The sequence below is a fragment of the Cricetulus griseus genome, chromosome X (genome assembly GCF_003668045.3).
Source record: "Cricetulus griseus strain 17A/GY chromosome X, alternate assembly CriGri-PICRH-1.0, whole genome shotgun sequence".
NCBI lineage: Eukaryota > Metazoa > Chordata > Mammalia > Rodentia > Cricetidae > Cricetulus > Cricetulus griseus.
The window spans coordinates 338,458-361,069 of NC_048604.1; the positions used below are offsets into that span (position 1 = coordinate 338,458).

At 36.8% G+C, this 22,612-nt stretch overlaps 1 protein-coding gene and 1 pseudogene across 1 annotated transcript; both read left to right on the top strand.

Annotated features, from left to right (window-relative positions):
- The first annotated feature begins 9,015 nt into the window (after nucleotides 1-9,015).
- Nucleotides 9,016-9,158, top strand: LOC113837628 (annotated as a pseudogene).
- Nucleotides 9,159-9,960: 802 nt separating this feature from the next.
- On the top strand, nucleotides 9,961-18,119 carry Rab39b (RAB39B, member RAS oncogene family). Its single transcript, XM_027432527.2, has 2 exons — nucleotides 9,961-10,175; nucleotides 13,233-18,119. The coding sequence occupies exons 1-2, from the start codon at nucleotides 9,961-9,963 to the stop codon at nucleotides 13,657-13,659; spliced, it is 642 nt and encodes a 213-aa protein (XP_027288328.1). The 3' UTR covers nucleotides 13,660-18,119.
- The last annotated feature ends 4,493 nt before the right edge of the window (nucleotides 18,120-22,612 follow it).

The window sequence follows — 22,612 nt, forward strand, 5'->3', positions numbered from 1 at the left end:
CACAAGCTGGGCCATGGTGGCACACACCAATAATCCCAGCACTTGAGAGGCAGAGACAGGCTAATCTCTGTGAATTTGAGGCCAGCCTGGTCTACAGAGAGAGTTCCAGGACAGGTTCCAAAACAATACAGAGAAACCCTGTCTCAAAAAACAAACAAAAACAAAAACAAAAAAGGACACCAAAATGTGTCCAAAGCAGGAGCATACACAATGGTAAAATAATTACCATCCATATATGTGATAAAGTGTTAACATCTAGAATATATAAAGAACTAAAAGAATTGAACAACAGGAAAACAAGTAGCCCAATTTCAGAAAATGAAACATAATGGCTGAGAAACACTTAAAAATGTTCAACACCCTCAGCCATCACACAATGCAAATTAAAACCACTTTAAGATTTCCTCTTACTCCTGTCAGAATGGTCAAGATCAATAAAAACAAATTATAGCACATGCTGGCAAGGGTATAAGGAAATGGAACACTTATTCAGTTGCTGGTAGGAGTACAAATTAGTACAACCACTATGGAAATCAGTCAGGAGGTTCCTGAAAAAGCAGAAAACCCATCTACAGCAAGATACAACTACACACTCTTAGGCATATATCCAAAGGACTCTACATCTTACTACAGAGATATTTGCTTATCCATTTTAATTGTTGGTCTATTCATAATAGTCAGAAATTGAAAAGGGTATAAATATCCCTCATCTGATGAATGGATAATGAAAATGTGGTACATTTACACAACACAACATTGTGCAACTGTTATGAACAATGAAACTTGCAAGTAAGTATATGGGACTAGATGCAATCATCCTGAGTGAGGTAACTCAGACACCAAAAGACAAATACTGCATATTTTCTATTATATATGGATGTTAGCTTTTTAAGATTTAGATATGAATGCTACAATCCAAATAACTGCAGAGGTTAGTCAGCTTAGTAAGGGACTGGGGGCAGTGGGTGATCTTCCAAGGAATGGAAAATAGAATCTAGTGTTGTAAAGAGATAAAGGGGAAACTACAATGTGAGGATTAAATGGGGAAAGGGTGGTAAAGAAGAGTAAAAGAGGAAATATGTGGAGGGACAACTAACACTAAAGGCCTTTTGAAAAGCCATATGGAACTCTTAGAAGCTTCCTAAAATATATACATATATGAAAGGAATTTAAATGAAGCCAGAATATATGGAGTGTAGAGAGCAAAAAGTACTTGTGTACACGGATAAGCACTGGATTAGTTGTCAAGTTCTGGAAGAGGTAGCTGTATCAATTGTTGAGTAGACCAGGCTGGCCTTGAACTCACAGAGATCCGCCTTCCTCTGCCTCCTGAATGCTGGGACTAAAGGCATGCACCACCACCACTTTCGGATAAGCACTGGAAAAACAAGAAAAGTTAAACTCTCAGGCATCCTTCAAAGGAAAGAGGTATTTAACTTGTACTCCTCCTGGAATGCTGGAAATGAATGTAGTTTACAACCTGGTGATGCCTTGCTGTCTGATGAACCAGACTCCACCTGTATCTTCCACAAATTATGTTTTACTTATCCAGAGCATTGTTTCTAGGCAATAAAATTCATCCTTGTGAGTGATGTCATTTGTACTTTATAACATCCTGAGTGACTTCAATGTTATCTTAGGTCAAGGACAAATCCTGACTCCCACAGGCATTATGTTTACCTCAGTCATTCTCCCTAGAGCCTTATATTGAACACTGTATCTAAGTCAACAAGAATCCATCTAATGGATGAAACCAATATGTTCATTGTAAAGAGCATCGATGTAAACATGTCTTAAGCTTGTTGTATTCATGAGGCTGAGTTAACTGTTATCTGAAAACTTTTCCCCCCAAACGGTGCTATGTTTAAATATGTCAAAAATAAATGAGCTGATGTCAGACTCCACCAGTTACCTAAATCAGGCTGAACCAAGTTTCATTCTTCCATCTCTTGGATCATTTTCCCTGCTAGCTGTAAAGCCTGCAGGAACCTCCCACAATGGGGACACAATGCCCCAACTAAACACCAAGTAAAACCTCCAGTGATAGGAATGAGTTACATCTTGTTGGATTGTAGACCAAAGGAGTCCCATAGAGCCCCCAACTATCATGGGCCATGCCCAAACTTGCTCTTCATAACCTGATAGCAATGCCCTATTGCTGAAGATGACAACACGTATGTCATCAAACACGAAGAAAATGAGCTGGTGTTTAACTAGAAGCTTCACTTCCATTGACTAGTGTTCACTGTGCTGAAAGGTACTCTGCATGCTACCAAAGGAGAAAGGTAATAATCAGTATCAACCTTGCAACCTATAGCAGCAACGAATCAGCAAGATATACTGGTGTAACAGTGGCACAAATGTTATTTATGGGAGTAACTAACTACTTTTTATTGAACTTAAAGCCCATTCTATGAGATTAAACCCATACCTAACATTGCTAAGTAACTAAGAACCTGAGACTAGATGGGTCATTGGCATAGGGGAAAACCTAGTCTGTTAATGACCTCGAATGATATATTACCATGCTCACAGATCAATACCTCCCTTAATCCACAAAAAAGAAGTGTCATCATGGAGTAGATGGTAATTAATCCAGAAACCCACAACTGGACAATGTAAAGCAAATGAGCGACTTTTGATTGGTTATCCCTAAAATGGATGCCTTTATCAAAGCCTCCCCTCCAGACTCAGGAATCTATACAAAAGAAAAAGTGGAAAGACTGTAAGAGACACAGGTGGTGGATGACTGAGAAAACAGCATCATCCAGCCACAACAGGGCATGTGTACACACACACACACACACACACACACACACACACACACACACACACACACACACACACACACACACACGAACTCATATATAAAAACTGCTATAGCATACCCAAAACCTGCATGGGTTCTAAGTAGACAAAATCTCAGCATTTAGAAGGGTACATGAAACAAAGTCCCATGTCTAACAAAGAACCTGTTTGCAATTGATACCTGCTGGGAAAGAGAAATTAGTTGTCTCCAATGGCATGCCACTGGGCTTATCAACCATACTCCAGTGCAGGATCCATACCCAAGAGAATTTGGCCCAAACAAAACTCATTCCATGGATTTTGGTATGATTTTATTTTGCTTTGGCTTTTTTTGTCTTATTGGTTTTTTGTTTGTTTCTTTGTTTAAAGTTTCTGTTTGATTTGAATTTTTATTTTGCTTTGGAGTGAGAGTGGGGGAGATCCTGAGGTTGAGTGGGTAGTGAAGTGGGGAGGATCTGGGGAAGGAAAAATATGACAAATATATATTGTATAAAAATTAAATAAAAAGTGTATTTTTTTAAAAAATCTAGATTACCAGAAACCTTAAAAAACCAAGCAAACAAAAACCCTGCCAGAATACCAGGAAGTCTAATGTGGAACAGTCTCTCCTAAAATTGGCTGCATAAACATGAACAAAACAGTGACAACATTAATAGACATGCTAATGTGGAAGGAGGAAAATTTCATGGCATCTTATCTTTAGACAAAGGACTATAGACAACTAATAACTTCTGGGAATGGAAGAACTAGCTTCTCCCAGGACTGAGCCTCCTTGTTGTTTATTCAATACAAAGTTGTCAGACTTGCAATCATAAACAGAAACAACAAAAATGAACTAAGCAAGTTGTATTTATATATGCTAGTATATATGTAATAATAATAACATAAGAGGCTATCAATTTGACTGTGGGAGAGCATGGGGGAGCTAAATGGGGGTGTGTTGCATATTCTTGGTGTCAACTTGATTACATCTGGAATTAATTAAAATCTAAGCAGCTGGGAATATCTGTGAGGGGTTATTCTTAATTAAATAATTTGAAATAGGAATGCCAACCTTTAACCTGTATCTTTTCAGGTGGGAAGATCCACATTTAATCTGTGCTACACCTATATAAAGGATGTAGAAGGAAACTCTTTCCTGCTTGCCCTCACTCTGGACATTAAGCCCATTCATTCACTGGCATTAGAGCCTACTTCTTTGGGTCTCAGGCATATACTGAAGACCACCTGAGACATCCAGCTTTGTGGACTGAACAATTACTGGATACTTGGAATTTCCTTTGGTAGACAACATTGTTGAACTAGCAGGACCACAGCCTGTCTGTTATTGGAGTGGCTTACAGGCTGTGGTCCTGTTAGTCCAACAGTGTGTGTGTGTGTGTGTGTGTGTGTGTGTGTGTGTGTGTGTGTATGCACTTGTGTGTATAAAATGAGTGTATTATATATTCCTTAATATATAATATTAATACATTAATTATACCTAATATATAGAATGAATATATAATATATTTTCATTTTCTGTAATATTCATTTATATATTCATTCTATCAGTTCTGTTCTTCTAAAGAACCCTGACTATTACAGGATAGTACCTGGGAGGGGCTAAAGGGAAGGATAAAATTATATAAATTCTTTTATTTAAAATTATCATAAAAATTTCAAAAAGACATCTTCTGGACATGTCGTGGCCATTGCCCTCATAAATTCACTAGAGCTGTAGTTACCCAGAGAAGATCTGCACAAGACTGAGCCCATCAACATTTGATGTTTGCATGATCATCTATTGCTGAAAGTGGGGCATTAAAGACCTCAGCTATTATTGTATTGCAACAAACCAAGTTGTATCATATCTGTAGCAATACCTGAATCAATAGCTATTTTGAATGAATATGAAAAGGACTCATAAACACACACACACACAAAGAGAGAGAGAGACAGAGAGACAGAGACAGAGACAGACAGAAATGAAAGCAGGAGGGGAACCTGTTAGGAAAAAGAAAGGTTACAGATGGAAAGTGAGGAGACTGAGAAAATGTGGAAATGACTAAAATTCCTTAAAAGCATGTATAAAACTATCAATAATAAAAGTGTAACAAAAGCAACTATAGCTGGATAGGTCAAACAGAACAAAGCAACCTCAGCATTTAATTGCACCCTAGGCCAAATGGACCTAACAGATATATAGAGAGCATTACATCCAACAGCTGCTGAATACACATTTTTTATCAGCACAGAGAATATTATTGATATTCAAGGTAGATCATATGATAGACCAAAAAAATAAGTCTTAACACATTTTTTAAAATTGAGATTATGCTGAGTATCTTTGCTGACAAATATAAAGCTAGAAATCAATAACAAAATACTTTATAATTATGCAAATACATAGGAATCAATGTATCATTGAACATCTAATAGATAAAGGAAAAATCAATAAGGTAATGAAATGGTTTTTCTGAAAGATGTGGGTGGAAACATAGACACAACGTACCAAAACCTATGGGAAGCAGGAAAATCCAAGCAAAAAAGGACATTTGTAGCAATTTAAAAAGTAAAAAGACATGAAACAATCTATCACTGCATCTCAATGTGATAACAAAAACCCAACAAATTAAACCCAAAGTTATTAGAATAAATAACAAGAGAGCAAAAAATCTAAACTAAAACCAAATAATATGAAAGACCAATGAATCAAAGAACTGGCTCTTCCAATTGGAAGAAAAGAAAGGACAAACAGAATCAGAGACAAAAAGGGAAACAGAATTAACACCACAGAAAAATTCATTAGAAATTATTAAGAAAACATGCAAAGAAATTGCTACTCTAGAAGAAATTTACAAATTACTAGATAAATAAACTTTGTCAAAACTGAATCAGGAAAAATTTGAAATCCTGAACAGGCAAACAAAAAAAAATGAGATTTAATCAACTGGAAAAAGCCTGTCACAAAAAGTCCAGAACCAGATGGCTCCACCACTAAGTTCAACTGAACATTTAAAGAAAAAACACCAGTTCTCAATTTATCCCCATCCCCCCAAAGGAAGCAATTCTTCTGAATACATTCTATGTAGCCAGCATCACTTTGACACCAATAATACATAAAACCATAACAAAAAATAAATAAATGAAAACGAAAGAAAGCTACGAAATACTCTTGGTGAACAAAACTCAACAAAACAGCACAAAATCTAATGCAAAAGTACATTTAAAACGATTATTCACAGGGCTGGAAATATGCCTTTTTTCGATGCAAAAGCAATGAGTCTTTCATTGCAGCTGTTTAACTAGATAACCCCATTAGCTGCGGCCTTTCATCCACCCACCATGGCAGATGGCTGGGGAAAGACCCCTAGAAACCACGGGACAGAGATCTTGTAGGGCAGCATAAGGGGAGTGTCTAGGGGTACGCACAGTCTCAGGATTGGTGTGCCTCCAGGCTTGGAGGACTTGCCCTGTGTTGATTGGTCAACTGGTTATGGCCCATAGGTCCTCCCAGGGCAGTTGCTATTCTCTGCATGTCACTGCTGTGCACTTGTCGGTAAAGCACACCCAGAGCAGTAAAGCACAGCCCCGCTAACTAACCTCCGATTGGTTCCTTGCCATGAGGCAGGCATCTGACCTCCTAGTGACCAAGGCAAGGTCAGGCAAGCACACATTAGGCTGTTATGGCTGCCAAAATGGGGGTCCCTTCATTCTCCCCTTCTCAAAGTACCCATGAAAGGACTCAGTCTTGAGTCCTGCCTATTAGGGGCTCAAATGGGTGTTAACAGGCCCTGTAATTAGCTGACCGATTTTTCTAAGGGAGTGACATTGGCATCCCCTATGTAAGGGAGTTTCTTTTGACTTAGCATTTCAACCATGGCACATGGCAGAGGAACTCCTGTTCCACACACAAAGTGCTCAGAGCAGCAAGAAAAGACCCCTGACCCATGCATGCCACGTGCTTGGGCAGTAAGGACAGAGAGAGACACTGTTGGAGTCCAGAGCAGCAGCTGTTCTGAAAGACCTCCAGAGTCAGGACAAAGAGAGGCTTGACAAACACACAGCACAAATGTGAAACTTGGACAGATAGCACAGTATGTCTTAGCAGTTAAAAGTATTGGCCACCCTTGCAGAGAACCAGGGTCGATTTCCAGCACCCACATGGAAGCTCACAACCATCTGTAACTCTAGTTCCAGGGCATCTGACACCCTCTTCAGACCTCCAAGAGCACCCAACACACACTATATGCAGACAAAATATCCATGCACATAAAATAGTAATAAAAAATTGTAAATATTATTCACCATTACTAAATAGGATTCATTCAAGAATGCAGAGATGGTCCAATATACACAGATCATTGTACACAATAAACAACACCCACAGATTAAAAAATAAAAAACTACATGTTAATCTCAATTGATAAGGAAAAATTACCCAATAAAATTCAGCATCTTTCATTATAAAAATGCTGAACAAATTAGGTATACAAGTAATACACTTTAACATGATTAGGGCCATTTTGGAACAAGCCAACAGCTAATATTATATTGAAGTGGAAAAATTTGGAAGCTTTTCTATGAGATCTGAAACAAAAATACATACTTTCATTTTTTCATTTTTATTACGCATAGTGCTTGAGGACCTAGCCAGAACAATCAGGAATAAGGGAGAAAATGTTATCCAAATTGGAAAACAAGTCAAACTGCCTTTTATAGATCAGTTAAAATTGTAAGTAATAAATGAATTCATTAAAATTGTAGGATATAAAATTAGTGTACAAAATGGTAATGTTGTTATATAGTGTTACTCACACTTTTCATTGCTTCAACAACTATCTGATGGGGAAAGGAGGGGAAGATTTATTCTGTCACATAAATACAGAGGTTTCTCCATTCCATAATGGTGGGGGTAGAGTAGCAGTGCAGAGCAGCTCACATCACATTGAGATGGCCAGGAAAATGAGAGAGAAAAGAGAAGAGGAAAGAAGAGGAGGAGAGGGGGAATGGGAGGAGAGAGAAGAAGAGGTGAAATTTTCTTAGAAGATACTCAGTTTATTAACAACCATTGGGTGGTGCTGTACATACTCAGGGCTGGTTTTTCTCCTAGTCATCCCTGCCTGAAAATACCCTTCAGACTCACTCTGAAGTATGTTTCATTAATCTCCTAAGCAATTCTCAAACCAATCAAATTGACAATAAAAATTATCACATACTAACTGCAAATTAGTTAAGAGGACTTGAATTTCAGTTCCAAGGACCCACATTGGGTGCCTACTACTCCAGCTCTTGAGGAACTTCCAGCCTCCTCCAGCACCTACACATATGTGCCATTCACTCTCAGAGATACACACATACACATAAAGAATAACAAAAATTTAAAATACCAATGACATTCTTCACAAATTTCAAAAAAATTCCAGATTTTATATGGAACCACAAAAAGAATAGGACAAGCGACTTTTTGCAAAAGGAAGAAAGCAGGAAGTGTAATGCTGCCCAAATTTGAAAAGTTGATAATCAAAATACCATAGTGTTGTTATAAATACCAACACATACATCAATAGAACAAAAGAGAGCTGAAAAGTAAACCCTTGCATCTGAAGCCAAATGATTTAACAAAGATAGTAAGGACACACAGAGAAAAAAGGATATTTTTCAATAAATAGTGCTGAAATAGTAGATATTCAAATGCAGAAAAATGAAACTAGTCTCCAGTTTCTCACACATTACAGGGATCAACTCAAAATTATTAAATACTGACATGAAGTACCTTAAATTATTAATCTCCTTGAAGAAAATACAGAGAAAATGCTTCAGAACATTGCAATGAGCCATGTTTTTTTTTTCTTTAAAGCCTCCAAAAGAACAGGAAACAAAAATAAAAACAGACAAATCAGTTATGAAAAATTAAAAAGGACTTCATAAAAAAGGAAATACTCAACAGAGTGCAAAGACAGTCTACAGAATAGGAAAAATATTTATAACACATACATCTGACAAAGAATAGATATTCAAAACACAGGAGGAGTTACAGAAACTCAATAGCAAAATAAAAATCACTCAAAAAATAAGCATTAACTCTAAACAGATGTGTCTCAAAATACATGCAGTCATGAAAGCAGTATGAAAATATTCAATATCATTAATCATAAAGAAAATGCAAATCACAATAGAATATCACCTCATCAAAGTAGGAAGGACTATTATAAAAAAGATAAAGAGATACTTAACCTAGCCGAGGAGATACTATGGTCAATATCATGGTCTACCCAGGTGAGGTTTATTCATTGCACTCAGGATGTGCTGACCCCTGTGATTTCCCCAAACGTGGGGAAACGCAACTGCATAATCTGTGGTAATGATTTGTGGTAATGGGAGCACTGAGTTTGCGCTCTCCCATGGGGGGGGGGGGCAGAGGGGATGGAGGTGAAGAAGACTAAAGGTAACAAGTGCCTGTGCAGATGTAGAGAAAAGCAACCCTTGCACACTGTTGGTTACAATATAAATTAGGAGAACTAGTAGGGAAAACAATATGAATGGTCTTTAAATAATGAGTTGGAAATGGAGAGATGTCTATGATACTTTGTTATTTGCACAAAAGTATCATATTAGAAGCTAATTTTTGTCTTTTTTTAAAGAAAGAAATAGCAATAAATACCATGCATATGCATGAATGATATTTGCATGTTTGTCTAAGTATAGAAACATGAAAACAATTATTTGATTACGGACCTTTTGTATTGTTTTTCTAGCTTTCATGAAAATGAATTATATTTGCAATTCTAATGTCAGAGAAATATTTAAATTAAGAGAGTGTTTGATGTAATTAAGAAGGGAATACAATAGTATCCTGTCCGTTTTTTTATGCGCTCCTCTTACAAACAGTGTGGTGGAGCTTGTGTCGCATCTACTCGAAGAATTACAGTAACCCCGTTTTTGGTGATGAGTCAGAGTGCGTGGTGCTGATGCTGCTGCCATTTCATCACCTTTGCGAGCGCAGCATTCATCCCTCTACCCCAGCGCCTGGGCCTACCTTGCTTCAGGCTACCAGGCCAGTGATGCGCTCACGGCCGAGCCAGATAAGGGCTGATCGGAGCTAAGGCCTTGGTGGGGCGCCCCCTCCCGCCTCCCCAGGCCCGGGCCGAAGAGTCCTGACAGGCCACGGCCATGGAGGCCATCTGGCTGTACCAGTTCCGGCTCATTGTCATCGGCGATTCCACGGTGGGCAAGTCCTGCCTGATCCGCCGCTTCACGGAGGGCCGCTTTGCTCAGGTTTCAGACCCCACCGTGGGGGTAGATTTTTTCTCCCGCTTGGTGGAGATCGAGCCAGGAAAACGCATCAAGCTCCAGATCTGGGATACAGCGGGTCAAGAGAGGTTCAGGTGGGAGTGCAGCATGGGCCCGCGCGAGCAGTGGGAGGGTCTTTGGGGCTTATCTGGCCCCTGGGGAAAAAGGACTTAATTGGTTCTTTTCTTGATGCCTAGATGACAAGCAAGGGTCTGGGACTTCTGCTCAAGCTTACTTTGAGCTAACTAGGAGTTCAGTGCAGGAAAAGAATCACCCAGGAAAGGGAAGGCCATTCATTAACACATTGTTTACACCACAACTCCATCAACCTGCTTTTTGGTAGCTAATAAATCATCTGGAATAGACTACTGTATATTTCATCAGAGCCTATTTTCCACATTAAAAAAAAAAAATCCAAGTCAACTTAACTGGAAGCTATAGGTAGGTAAGTGGATAAACTAGATTGATGTATATTGACTTCTTTCTATATCTCTATTTATATTGAGAGAGAGACAGAGACAGAGACAGAGACAGAGGAGAGAATATGTCCTAATAGAGAACTAGAGATTGATTAATTGATTCTCTCTTGGAATCAACATACATTTAGTCGCCAGAGAATGGTGTTGTTTCTGAGAAAATAGTGTGAGGGGTACTCAATAAGAGAATGCCATATAATTTAAATAGACAGTCCCTGACCTCTTGGAACTCCAGGAACTAGCATGGTAGGAAGAAACATACAGAGCCAACACACAAAACAGTTTTTTGTTGTTTGTATTTATATGCCACTCCCTACTGTACCACTAGGCACTTATTAGGTAATCAGTCAGTATGTTTATTTTTCTCTCACAATTCTTTGTTCTTCCTTTTAGTATGTATTTGTGATTTTATGTGTGGATACAGAGGAGAGAAGTTTAACTGGAGAAGATGAAGCCCAAGCAAAGATAGGAAATTCCCAGAGATAGGGAAAAGCATGAATAAAAGCAAAGTGACAGAAAACCAACTACATAAAAACTTTGCAGAGAACAGTTTGAACTAAAGTAAGGTAGAGCAACAGAAACCAGAGCAAAAGAACTCTATACCCCATATTTATGATCATTTACTCATTCTCCACTGAACATTAGTTGAACATAGAAGATACTGATTAGGTCATTGAAGAATGATACAGGTAATACTTACAAACTTAAGTTGCCTCTAACTTCCCACTTGTACAAAGCTTTGGCAAATACTTCATACAAATTCTCATAAATAAAGTATCTTGTATATGTTTGCGGGGGTCTTTGTTTGAACAGCTTGTTCATATTTACTACTCATTATTTATTATGCAGTATTGATTTGCAGGACTTCTTTGCATATTAAAAATAATAACCCCAACACCAACAGTGGTGACACACACTTATAATTTCAGACCTCTGAATGCTGAAGAAAGAGGATAATGAGTAGTTGGAGGCCAGCTTGGACTTCTGTCTAATAAAAAAATTCTTAACCCTTTTTATGTCATGTATGTTGTAAGATATTCCCCCAGTTTGTCATTTATCTTTTCATGTTAAGATTTCTTTTATTTGTGGGAGGTGTCTAGTTCTATGTAGCTTTGTGCTATGCTTAAAACATTGACACTTTCTGTGCTAAATACAAACCACTAAATATATTCTAGAGTTTTGATAAGTTGCTCAATGATTTCTCAAACATTTTCACAAATCAGAACACTTTCTGATATAACTATCATTCTCCATGAATCTTCAAACATAAAGGAAGAGGAATATTTTCACTCCTCAGGACTAATTTCCATGAACACTTGAACTCATTGGTAATGCCTATTCATACCACCCTTTAGCTTGGGCTGCAACTTCCTAGACATTTCCCCATTAACATTGGGCCATTTCTCCTTAAAATGTTCAGCTACAGAGCTCTTCATTATTTATCATACCCATCTGAGAAGACAGAAATCCTAAAGTAGACATAGAGTTCAAAAATTGCAGTAGTCTAAAGCAAGTAATTATAGAGACAAATTTTTACATCCTTTCATAAGCTCCTATATTCTTAAGCAAAGTACCATGATATGTATTTATAATAGGGTTCATCAACTCAAATATGTGATGTTTCTACTGTTTGAGAAGTACAATAAATATACAAGTAGGGCTTTGGAAATAACCTAATTACATGATTCAAATTAAATAAAACAACTTTATGGGAACACTTTGACTATTTTGGCAGAGTCTCCCAGCAAGTAGAGCTGATAGGCATTTTTCTCCAGAACATTTTTTAAAATTTATTATTTTATGTGTGTTGGTCTTTTGGCTACATATGTGTCTGTGAATCATGTGAATGCCTGGTGACCATGGAGGCCAGAAGAGCATGTCAGATCCCCTGGAACTGGAGTTAAAAACAATTGTGTGCTTCCATGTGAGTGCTGGAAAGCAAGTTCCAGTCCTCCAGAAGAGCAGTCAGTGCTCTTAACTAATGAGCCATCTCTTTAGCCCTGGCCCAGAACATTTTACCATCCCCATTTTCCCATTCCCATGTGACTTAAGAAATACAAAACGAAATTTTGTTTACTCATCACAGAAATGATTGATGACTCCTGCTAGGAAAAAATAGCAATAATGGAAACAAAGAAATGGGGTAATAGTAAATAGAAAAATGAAATATTTACAAGATATTTTTCTTGGGTCATCAATTATATTTATAATCTTTTGATTATAATAGCATAATCTTATTCTTGAAAATTATTTTAAATTACTAGCACTTGCAGTGAATTTTCCATGTCAAAAAAATTAAATGCCCATTATTTCATTTTGCTTTATAGTTACTCTGTAACTCAGATGCCTTATTTTGCAGAAGAGGAATTGTGTTTTAGTTATTCAGACTTGGAAGTGGGAGAGTTAGCTATGGTAAAAAATAGAACTCAGTCATCTCCTAGGGGTTCTTTCCATGGCTGGATCAAAGGGAAACACTTGAAAGTTCATGAGCATTCATTTCTAGGAAGGGCCATCTTAACAGTTTACCCAATTGAAAATTTATCATTATTGTTATAGAATGACATTTATATTTACTGAAGGACTGTCAGAAATCAGGAACACTAGCATACACTAAGTTCGTTTGAGTGAAGGAGTTTGGGCACGAACTTTATTCTTTACTTCTTTCTTGTGTTTTAGATCCATCACTCGCGCCTACTACAGGAATTCAGTAGGTGGTCTTCTCTTATTTGACATTACCAACCGCAGGTCCTTCCAGAATGTCCATGAGTGGTTAGAAGAGACCAAAGTACACGTTCAGCCCTACCAAATTGTATTTGTTCTGGTGGGTCACAAGTGTGACCTGGATACACAGAGGCAAGTGACTCGCCACGAGGCCGAGAAACTGGCTGCTGCATACGGCATGAAGTACATTGAGACGTCAGCCCGAGATGCCATTAATGTGGAGAAAGCCTTCACAGACCTGACAAGAGACATATATGAGCTGGTTAAAAGGGGGGAGATTTCAATCCAAGAGGGTTGGGAAGGGGTGAAGAGTGGATTTGTACCAAATGTGGTTCACTCTTCAGAAGAGGTTATCAAATCAGAGAGGAGATGTTTGTGCTAGTCAACCCTTCCATTTTCAAAACATACCCTCCCACTTGAACTTAAAAGTTATCAAAATAAATAGAATCCTTATGTGACTGAAGAGATCTCAACCTTTGGATAACAAATGAGTCTTCTTCCTAGGGGTAGAGCTCTAACAGGCTCATATGTGGGTAGATAGGGAGCCTGGGTGCTTTGATTGAGGGACTAAATTGCTGACATTGGCTAGATCAGACAATGTTTTGTGGTCCAGGCTTGGCAATGATTGTTCTGTGTGTCCTTTGTGAAGGACCACATATTAAGGCTCTAGGGTTTGGGAAGTTAGGTTCAGGAAAACATACCTACAGAGAGAAAAACTGTTCCTTGGTATTTCAACTTTTCAGAGGTGGTGACCACAAAGAAACATAGAAGGAAAACAAGTAACAAATTGGGGATAATTAGGATAACTGAAAAAAAGAGTATGATGTCAAGTTATTCAATGATAATACCATGTGTGCTGGGTTTGATACAAACACACTAATTCACTTCTAACAGTAACTGTAAAATGAATGTTCCATATGAATCAGCTATTTGATAATGCCTTTCAAGGTTAAGCATTCTAATAAAATTGATGTGATTCATATATGAAAAGGGAAGTCATTCACACCTTGTTATTAATCACATTTGAGAAAGTGTACACGCTCATGATAGAGTTAACAGTTGTGTGAAAGAAACTGTCCCATGTAAAATCAGAAGAAGGAAACATTGTAGCTCAAAGGCCACATTCTTTGACCTCTAACCATACCAGAGATTTCATAGCATCAGGGAGCCACAATCTGGAGTAAGCATACTGCCTGCTTCTTTAGGTGCCTGACAGTGACAATACAGAGATTGTCTACAAAAAAACAAAAAAAAACAAAAAAAAAAACAAAAACAAAAAAAAAACCTGAGTCAAGCCCTTGATGGTTGGTTCTGTGCTGAATATTTGCTCAACATGTGGCCCTGGCCCCTGGAACCCCTAAAATCCTGCATATTAATTCTGTAATAGGCCTCTGAAATTTTTTACCCCAGTTTTCAGAATAAGAAAGCAAGAAAAAGCCCAACAGATTCCTAGATTTTTTCACTGGATCATAATGCTGTCACATGAATAAATAATTAATTTGTTAACTTTGGAAGTCAGGTGATTATAAATTAATGTTCTCTACATGATAGGATATGTTTCCTTGTTGTTTTACAGCTCAGCTATAATCCTGCAGGAACCTAGGAATGAATCAAAGGTAAAGCCTATTCAGGTATCACTGAAAAGAAGGCATAAAATAAGGGATTAACTGCACGACTAAAAACACATTAAAACTGTGTGGGTTTCTAAGTGTTCTCACAAACTCTATGAACATTTTATTGAAAGGAACAAAATACAACAATGGGGAGTGGGATGGGGATAAAGTACTCACCCCACAATGACCTTGGCCACCTGTCTGCTATGTACCTATTCTGGGCTCCTGTCTACCCGAGAGAGTCAGCTCTTAATTCTCAGGTGAACAGACAGCTAACCACATCAGTAAATTAGAATGGCTGACATGAAAATTTCATTATCTTCTTGAAAAGAAGTGATGCTTTAAATTAATTTTTGGATTGTAGCCAGTTCAGCTAGGCAAAAGCCATACTTTTCACAGTAAGAAAACTTCTGATTAGAGTCAAGTTTCTCATATGCATTGTGGTAGAAAGGTTGACAAATTGTTTTTGCAATATCCTGTTCAAGTTCAGTATGAATATGCATGAGTTGGAAAATCTGGGGAATTTGTTTCAGCTAAAATAAAACCAAATAATAAAGATTATGGAAGACCATTCTGCCACCTTTGCTCCAACTTGGATAAGCAAATCATCTTGGACCAGTTCACATCATCAACTGCAGGTGAAGTGATCATTTATTCTGTATTCATTTCACATAGATTAAATTGTCAGATTCTTGGTTGTAGAAGGCAAACAACTTTTTTTGTGGGAACTCAAAATTTCAACAACTGTACTCATGTCTAGATGGTTACTAAGCCAAGATTATACCACGGATAAATGAGAGTTGTCTAGATTCTTGTCAACTCAGTGGGGGGGGGCATAGAAATAAAACATGTCTACAGTTTTCTTGACTAAAATACATTATATACTTTCCCATTTCTGGCTTTTTAACATGGGGTTTAAAGTACCCAACACAGATGCAGCAGAGGTGGCTGAACTTAACTGCTTAAATAAGTTCTAGAAAAACTTTTAAAAATCATTTTAGTAGAATTCAGTGCTGTTGTCACTGCAATAAGTGGGTTTTAGAAAATACGTGTGAAAAATCAGGTGTTCATAGAATACTGAGGACAAAGCTTTAGAAGCTATTTTACTACATAGATAAAGAAAAGATTAACTTGTAACAATGATCACAACTGCATGTTGGATTAGATTGTCTTATATTCCAGAACAAAATGTACTGTATACTTTGCCTCACTTTGTTGTGCGCTGTAATGAAATGTGAAATTCTTTATTTAGCTGTATGTGAATGAAAATGCTTGTATTTAGTAAAATGGTTGATCATGTGACTGTGAGATTCCACATGTGTGTTGTAGCTATTTCTAGAATGTGTCCTTTCATTGTAGCAAACAAAGATACCAGTAAAATACCAATCAGATGCTGTAGTGTATACTAATATGATATGACATACTTTGCATAAACAGACTCATCAGTATCTGAAAGCCAAAGAGAGGACACAATTTCTTAAAGGTATATGATTCTCATGTTGAAAACCACAGAAATCTCACTACTTCATTTTCAGCCCAAGCCAATATATAAAAAGTTGAATCTGTGAAGCATAAAACTTCAGCATTATAATTTTTAATCAAGAGCTATAATTTTTCACCAGGAAAGTAGTTAATTACAACTATTGTCTTCACTGAAAAGTCTTTTCCAAGCTAAGTTGCCATTTTTAAAGATGGCTGTGGCACACTATATCATATGAGGAGCATTGCAAGCATGGGGACTAGATTGGAACACAGTCATCTAGCACATTTTCCAAGTTGGATAGTGCACATCTAAGAAAAATATAAGAGAAATGTTTGATTTTAAATCTAGGCATACACAGGCTAATCTCAACACAGGTTTATCGCTTTTACATTCAAGTGAAGCAGCATTTCATAGCGTTTTCCACTCTTAAAATTTTCTCTAGGCTTCATCATCTTTTCTTCATTTATATCCCTTGGTGACCTCAGCCATTCTGTGGTTTTAAAAAACCATCTCTAAGCCAGTAAGCCCTAGACTGATATGTCCAGTTCATTTATTACCCACGAACTCCAGACTTTTATAACCAACCACTTACCTGTCATCTCCATTTTATTCTTCATTAGCATCACAAGTTTAACATGTCCCAAATGAGGCTCCTGATCTTCTACTTCAAGCCATGACATAACCTTCTCCTGGGTAAATGGTAACTTTCCCTATGTATTCCTAACAAAAGCTTAGTCATTCTTCTTTCCTTTTCTTTCTTACTCCACCTTTGATCTATCTGAAAATTATGTTTTCATCAGAGTATAACAATAATCTGACAACTTTTCAACACCTTCAATGTTAACACACTGGTGTTGTTTAATGTTACTTATCGCCTGAGTAATTGTGATAAAACTCTTGCTACCCCTTCCCCTACTACATTCTATTATCCACATAGCAGCCCAAGAAAGACTGATGAAGAAGCATGAGTTGAAAACAGTCACCTACTCATAATTTTCCAGTGGTTATCAATTTCACTCAACTTAAAGCACAAAGTCCTTCCAATAGTCTGCAGAAGAATCATTAAAAATGAATTCTATCCCATTGTCTCTGCAACCTCACTTCTTGCAGCTAGCCTCTTGTTCATCTCACTAGTTATAGTTTCCTTTCTTGTTCTTTATTTTAAATTATTTTTCATTCTTAATTATGTATATACATGTGAGTCTATGTGTAGGTATGTGTTCTGTTCCTCAGAAGTCAGAAGAGATGGACAGATTGCCTGGAGCTGGAGTTACAGGAATTATGATCCACATGATATGGGGACTGAATTCAGTTCCTCTACAAGAGCAGTATGTGCTCTTAATTGCTGAGTCATCTCTGCAGCCCCTCCTATTTTGTTCTTCAAACATATCAAGAGCATTCCCACCTCAGGGCTTTTGTACTTGCTCTGCACTTGTGATTCCTTTCTAAGATAGCTGCATGGACTGCTTTTCACACCCATCAAGTTATAGGGTCAGCAGCTTCCAAAATCTTTGAATAGCTTACTGATACTCTGTAATACATCCATCCAGATATCATTGCTGACAGCCCAGAGTCCTGCTCTTTAGCCTTGCCTGTGGAACAACAAAGATTCTGGGAAACCAAAAAGGAAGAATAACCTAGAACAGTGATTCTCAACCTGCGGTCATGACCCCTTTGGGGATCAAACAACCCTTTCACAGGGGTTGCCTGAGACCAGAAAACACAGATATTTACATTACCATTCATAACAATAGCAAAATTACAGTTATGAAGTAGCAACAAAAATAGTTTTATGGTTGGGGGCTCACCACAGCATGAGGAACTTATTAAAAGGTCATAGCATTAGGAGGGTTGAAAACCACTGACCTAGAAGGAAATCACAAAAACCCTGGAGAGTATTTCATAATACATCAGTGGATTTAGAAAAAAATGAAACAAATTGTACTCATAGGATTTGTTGGTAGAAGGGCTTCTGTATTCATTAAGCCTCTCAGGAAATTGTGTGGAAGGACAATACTCTTCCTTTGCTCTTCAAAATCTCTCCTTCCTAGACAATCTAATCTACCCCCATGTGTTCCAGTACTCTCTGCTTTGCAAAGTAATTCAGCCCATTTTTTGAGCATCAAGCAAATGCAGTCAATTTGCTTAAGACACACAGATATAAATTTCTCAAACTCAAATCATTTTCCTCCATCTTCATTGCTATTACCATTAGCCAAGCCATTACTAACTCTTTCTTGAACTACTTCAATATCTTATGCTTCACCATATTTCTGCTCATTCACACATCCATGACACATTCCAAAAATGTGTAGAGTTATCACACCATGTCTGATCAAGTCATTCTCCACCCAAATCACAATCTCCCCATGATTTCTTATCACATTTTAACAAAATTGAAATAAATCTTAGATTTCTTTACATGACTACAAGGCTCTCCATCATCTGGTATGTCCAGCTGTGAGTTCTATAAAATAGTAATCTTACTTTCTTCAACAGAATTTCCCAAACCTATAGAGCAGATATATTCTTGAGTAATCAGTAAAAATTTAAATGATTTTCTTATCCTGCTTTAATCCAATAAACTTAAGTCTTCCAGAAAACATACACATGATTCTGCTCTATAGTCTCTGGAATTCTCTGATTATAAAATTTGGTTGTCACTGTCTCCTACAATGCCTGTTTTAAAATTCTGTTACGACATTAGTCAATCAACCATGTGCACCTCTCGTTTATCGATATAGGCTTTTGTTTCTCTTCCTCCTTTTTTTGGCTCATGTAGTCAACTGCATGTAATTATCAATTCCTAATAAAAAATTGTTTATTTCATTTGAAATTTTTTAAATTTGCTCTTCCAAACATTGTTTAACAAATGTTGTTTAACAAAAGAATAAGACTATGGTTTTTTAGTAAGACAAACACAGGTTCAAATTCTGACTCTACCAGAAATTAAGTGTAATTCAGTATCTCTGAGTCCCACTTTTTCATATATAAATTGAATGATGATATTTAACTCATGAGGTTGTTGTAAGGATGAAATGAGATAATCCATAAAGAAGACTTGGTCATAATAGTCTTAGATGGTGGGTATATTTGCACAGAAGTGAATCTCTTCCACAAGTGGCATCATGTAACACACACTGTTCTGTTATTTTTTCTTATACAGTATATTTCTTATAACTACATGACAGTAGAGACTATGTCCAGCTTTGATAATTACTATATAACTACAATCAATCAGTGCATGTACATATTTATTTAATGTGATCAAAGAAGAGGTAGTTAAAACATGGCAGAGCAGAGACTCAAGGAAACTGGATCCTTAACAATATAATTGAATCATAGATTTCTCTAGAATGGAGTCACCCTGTATTAAGATTCTTTGAAACACTAAATAATAAATCTCTTTGTTTTATGCCTTTCTCCCACTCTTATATTTCAAAGTTACCTAACTGGTGCAATTCCACTGCATGAACATGTGATATTTTATTTAATCAAGTCTCATTAAATATATGCATTTGTATCTTTGTGTATTTGACTTGCCAAATTAAAATTCCTAGAAGTGAAATTTATGAATCAAACATTATGATTACTTAATTTTTATAATTCATTAAATTATTCTCTAGAAATGTTTTACTGAACATTCATAAATAGTGTATGGTAAGGTCTATATTAGCTACTACTGTAATTTTTAACTTTGCATACTCAAGAGGTTAATAGTATATCAACATTTTAGTTTTTAGTAAGAAATGGGTGACATAGAGTCTCTCTCTGTAGCCCAAGCTACCCTGAAATTCACTATAATACAATCTGACCTTAAACTCATGGAAACTCTCCTGCCTCACACCAATATTTTTACATGTGCATATATTTGATTATTGAATTTCTGTGCTTGAAGTTAAAAGTAAACCCAACTAATAAAGAGTGCTGATCTTTTCCTTATCAGTAAAACTGCCTTATACACAGAAATTTCTTCTCTGTTCTTCATATATGGCAAAAAATCCTAATAAAAAATTCTGGTGTTTGGTAATACAGAAGTCTCTAATATTTAGTAATAAAATCTATTGTTTGCAAGAAACTGGAAACAGCTGGGAGGTGGTGGCGCACACCTTTAATACCAGCATTCAGGAGGCAGAGGCAGATGGATCTCTGTGAGTTGGAGGCCAGCCTGGTCTACAGAGGTAGTTCCAAGACAGTCAGAGACTATTACACAGAGAAACCCTGTCTCAAAAAAAAATGGAAACAATGTTTGTCTCAGAATTGATGAACTAAATAGTTGAAAGACAAACATACTGGGAGAAAAAATTTCTTTCCACTGGATAAGAGTTTCTACCCTTTAATTTCCAAGATTTTGTAAAGTTGTTTTAAGTGTATGTGTGTATACGTGTGTGTGCGCGCTTGTGAATACATACATATGTACATTTGTGCCAGAACCCATGGAAGCCAAGAGAAAGTGTTGGATTCCCTGGAGCTGAAGCTGCATGGTGTAATGAATCACTAATATGGGTTGGAGGAACTGAACTCCCGGCCTCTGAAATCAGGTGCTCTTAACCTGTGAGCCATCTCTCTAGTCCCCTTCCCCTATGTGCCTTGATTTTTGTATCATGTAATTTATGTAATATTTCTTACACAGTATGTTGTCTTGATATTTTGTAGCAATAATGTTAGGTGTGATAGGCCTTGTCTGCCTAAAACCTAGAAAACATCTCCATCCTTATAATGGATTTCAGATTTCATCAGGATTCATCATATCTAGCCATTGATCTATTTTCTAAACCTAGACTATACTATATTCTTTTAGTTTGGGTAACTCAATCAGATTTTTCAAATTAACTTTTGTTGCCTCAAATTTGTCTTTGCTACTTTTATGCGGGATTTTTGAACTTGGGCATAAATGTGTCAACTTTTCCAAGACAGGGTTGGGATTTTGATTGAAACTAATTTCACTCAGTAACAATGATAGATTACAGGCACACTCATCTTTGCAAACTTTACATAATGTCATCTAATGCTTGTGTCTGTTAGTAACTGTTTATTGCTTTCTCATTTTTAGCCATTTTCTATTTATTCCACAGCTTTTTAGTTCTAAAAATGTATTGTGACATTATACTGGTTCCAATTGTTCTAACTAATCAATTCTAGCATGTAGGAAATCTGTGGATTTGTTTATGTTCATAGATTATAACAAAAATTCTTATTAAACTCCATTATCAAACTAATTTTTCGATGAGTTTCTTCTACTTTTTAGGCAGACATCATAATCCATAAATGTTTTCCTTCTCTCATATCTACATTTCATTTTTTCTTATTTATACTGATTAAAATTGAACTAACATGGTAACAGCAGTAATGATGAACATCTTTATTATTTTTCCTATTTCTAGCATTTTAACCTTAAGTTATTTTATTATGCCCAAAATTTTTTACCATATTACTATTCTGCTAAGTATTTTGAGGAAGACTTTATGTTGAAGTTTTTAATTGTCTTTCTGGTATTCAATGAGAGACTCAAATGGCTTTCAACCATTAACTTGTCAATGTAATTATTTCAGTAAATTTGTTCATGCTAAAACACATTTCTTTGCCAGGCAGTAGTGGCACACACCTTTAATCCCAGTACTTGGGAGGCAGAGGCAGGTAGATCTGAGTTCAAGGGATCCTGGTTTATAGAGTGAGTTCCAGAACAGCCAAGGATACACAGATAAACCCTGTCTTGAAAAACCAAAAAACAAACAAAACATTTCTTCACATTCTTAGACTAAACACTTCTTAAGAAGTCAGGATGTATTTTTAAAATACTTCCTGATTTTTATTCACTAATGTTTAGTTTATTTACATTTGTATTCATGTGTGTTACTGGTTTATAACAATATTTCCAGCTAGGTAGGCCATGGTGATTAAGAGAAATCTGGTGGTAGAAGGCATGTATAAGTAAATAAATTTGAAATAGCATAGATTAAACATAGTGAATATCATTCTGTAGGACTACACTATTATAGATTGGAGCTGTCCATCTTGGGGGCAATTTTATAGAACACCTCCTCAACCTCTGTGACCAAAGCTCTATTTTATAGAATATCATCTCTCAATAAGATAATATTTTGTTATTCATATATATTCATTGCTCTTCCCTGAAGTAGAATTACCTCTCCTATGAGGCAGGCTTCACTGCGGGCTGACAGTTCCCCAGCTAGCTGGTTTTCTAGCAGCAACATGGATTCTGAAGTTAAAAAATGGCA